The following is a 2,385-nucleotide window of genomic DNA, read 5'->3' on the forward strand; positions in this document are numbered from 1 at the left end:
TGGTGTTTGGTGTGGGGTGGGGGGGGGGGGGGGGGGGGGGGGGGGGGGGGGGGGGTGAGGAGGAGGAGGACCAGGACCAGGAGTGTCTCTGAGGACTTGTCATGTCTAACTTTTTGGACCAATGGAACGTGGGCTGCGCGCAATCTGGAAGCTCCGAGTGTGAGATGAACCAATGAGCTGCGGGGAAGAGGTGGAAGTCCAGCCTCCTGATTTCAACAGATTGAAATGTAAAGCCAGTCTGCAGCAGCGTCAGGAAACAGAGCGAGAAATTTGTCCTTCTGGTTCCTCTGATCGCACAAGAAGGTTTCCACGGAGGCGGATTTTCTTCTGTGGTGCGGGGACAGCGAGGACACGCTGGACGCGGAGCAGGATCCACGCAGGAGGCAGCAGGAAGCGGACACCGTGTTCTTCATTTGCGGGTTCAACAGTATGGGTGAGTCTCGAATTTGTTTTTGTTGCCTCTTCCCCGTTTCTGTCTCCTCGTTGGTGGATGCAGCGAATGTCCACTGTCCTGCAGGGAGTTGGGGGAGAAAACAAGCGAGACCTCGTCCACATGTGACGGGTTTCGATCGTGAGGTGATGACGGCTGTTGTAGCTTGTTTATTATGGCAAACTATGGTTCCAGCTGTGAGGTGACCGTGAACACCGCCGTGGTGTGTTTGAGAAAATTAGTCAGAGTGAAGAATAATTTTTTTTGTTTATTTAGTTTTAGTCTCTGGTTAGTTTACAAGGAAATAACGATTATAAAGTTAATAAATGCTGGCTCATGTTTTGGTCTAACAGTTGTTACATCATTAGTAAAATAAAACAGTCCAGTTGGACTGGATGAAGCAGACACAGCTGACTGACTCGGTGATGTCCTCAGACTTGTCAGTCTCTCTGTCAGGCCCTGGTCTCACTCTCCTCCTTTCTCTCTCCGTGTGTTTGATTTCTACACCAGAGCCAGCCTTCGGTGAAGTCAACCAACTCGGCGGCGTGTTCGTGAACGGCAGGCCGCTCCCCAACGCCATCCGCCTCCGCATCGTGGAGCTGGCCCAGCTCGGGATTCGACCCTGCGACATTAGCCGACAGCTGCGCGTCTCGCACGGCTGCGTCAGTAAGATCCTGGCCCGCTACAATGAGACTGGCTCCATCCTGCCGGGAGCCATCGGAGGCAGCAAACCCCGGGTCACCACACCCACCGTGGTCAAGCACATACGGACGTACAAGCAGCGAGACCCGGGGATTTTTGCCTGGGAGATCCGGGACAGGCTACTCGCCGACGGGGTTTGTGACAAGTTCAACCTCCCGTCCGTCAGCTCCATCAGCCGGATCCTGCGCAACAAGATCGGGAATCTGTCCCAGCAGAGTCAGTACGAGTCCGGGAAGCAGGCGCCTCACCCTCCGCCTCAGCCCACCTTATCCTACAACCACTTGTATCCGTACCCGACCTCCAAAGTGCCAACTCCCCCTGGGATGCCCACTCTACCCGGACACATGGCCATGCACAGGATATGGCCTTCGTCGCACTCTGTGACAGATATTCTGGGGATACGGTCGATAACAGAGCAACAAAGTAAGAAGGCTGCAGCAGGGACGACCTCCGTCCTCCACTGTCTGCTCTATCACTTCTGATTCTATGTTTTTATTTAAGTTCTTACTCACTAAAGTTTTTAAGTATTGATGCTGTACCGCAGGCCTCGGGTCAGAGACACAGAGTACACAGATATGTTGGTGCTCCATAAAAAAAAACTCTATTTATAATTATAATGAATACACATAATAAGGACATAAATGTTATAGTAAGAATACATTACAGCAACAGACAGAGTTATTGCCACAGACAAATGTCAAAGGTCATCTGTGTGGTTCTAACTTAACTTAAAAAATATATACTGGTTCAAATTGTTACTATAAAAAAAACTCCCCATATATAAAATACATTTCACCAAGAAAGTAGTTGATAAACCTAAAATTTACTTCTTTAAAATTAGCAAAAAATATAAAAACGTTCTTCTGGTTTATAATCTGACCTTCTGGGTTGGTAGCCACGGATCGATAGCAAAAAAATATGGAGAAAATAAATTCCTAGATCAGTTCATCAGTGACCTGCGTCTGTTACACAACAGTCCAGTCAATTCCAAAATATTAATTAAAAAAAAAAATTGTAAAAGCCTTAAAAAAAATATCAGCAACCCGGAAAACATTTGCCGTGACCCGTCTATGGGTCCTGACCCAGTCTTTGGAAATGACCAAATACATTTGAAGAACAGATCAGAACTTTCTGACTAGTCAAAGCTACAGTGAAGAAACACAGACATTAATCATGGAACCTGATTGTAAACGCCTACAGCGACTGTCATGTCTGTGGTTCTGTGTTCGCTGAAGGCATCAGGATTTTACAAT

At 48.1% G+C, this 2,385-nt stretch overlaps 1 protein-coding gene across 3 annotated transcripts in view; it reads left to right on the forward strand.

The window, feature by feature from the left end:
• The first annotated feature begins 57 nt into the window (after nt 1–57).
• pax9 (paired box 9) overlaps nt 58–2,385 on the forward strand; it is an 11,125-nt gene continuing 8,797 nt past the window's right edge. The window contains exons 1-2 of one of the 3 annotated variants that reach the window (XM_025062393.1): nt 58–433; nt 941–1,555. In XM_025062393.1, coding sequence (XP_024918161.1) covers nt 430–433; nt 941–1,555 — 619 coding nt within the window. In that variant the 5' untranslated portion in view covers nt 58–429. The other 2 variants (XM_017037508.2, XM_017037552.2) reach the window with 2 other exon arrangements.

The sequence above is a fragment of the Cynoglossus semilaevis genome, chromosome 1 (assembly GCF_000523025.1).
Source record: "Cynoglossus semilaevis isolate Cse_v1.0 chromosome 1, Cse_v1.0, whole genome shotgun sequence".
NCBI lineage: Eukaryota > Metazoa > Chordata > Actinopteri > Pleuronectiformes > Cynoglossidae > Cynoglossus > Cynoglossus semilaevis.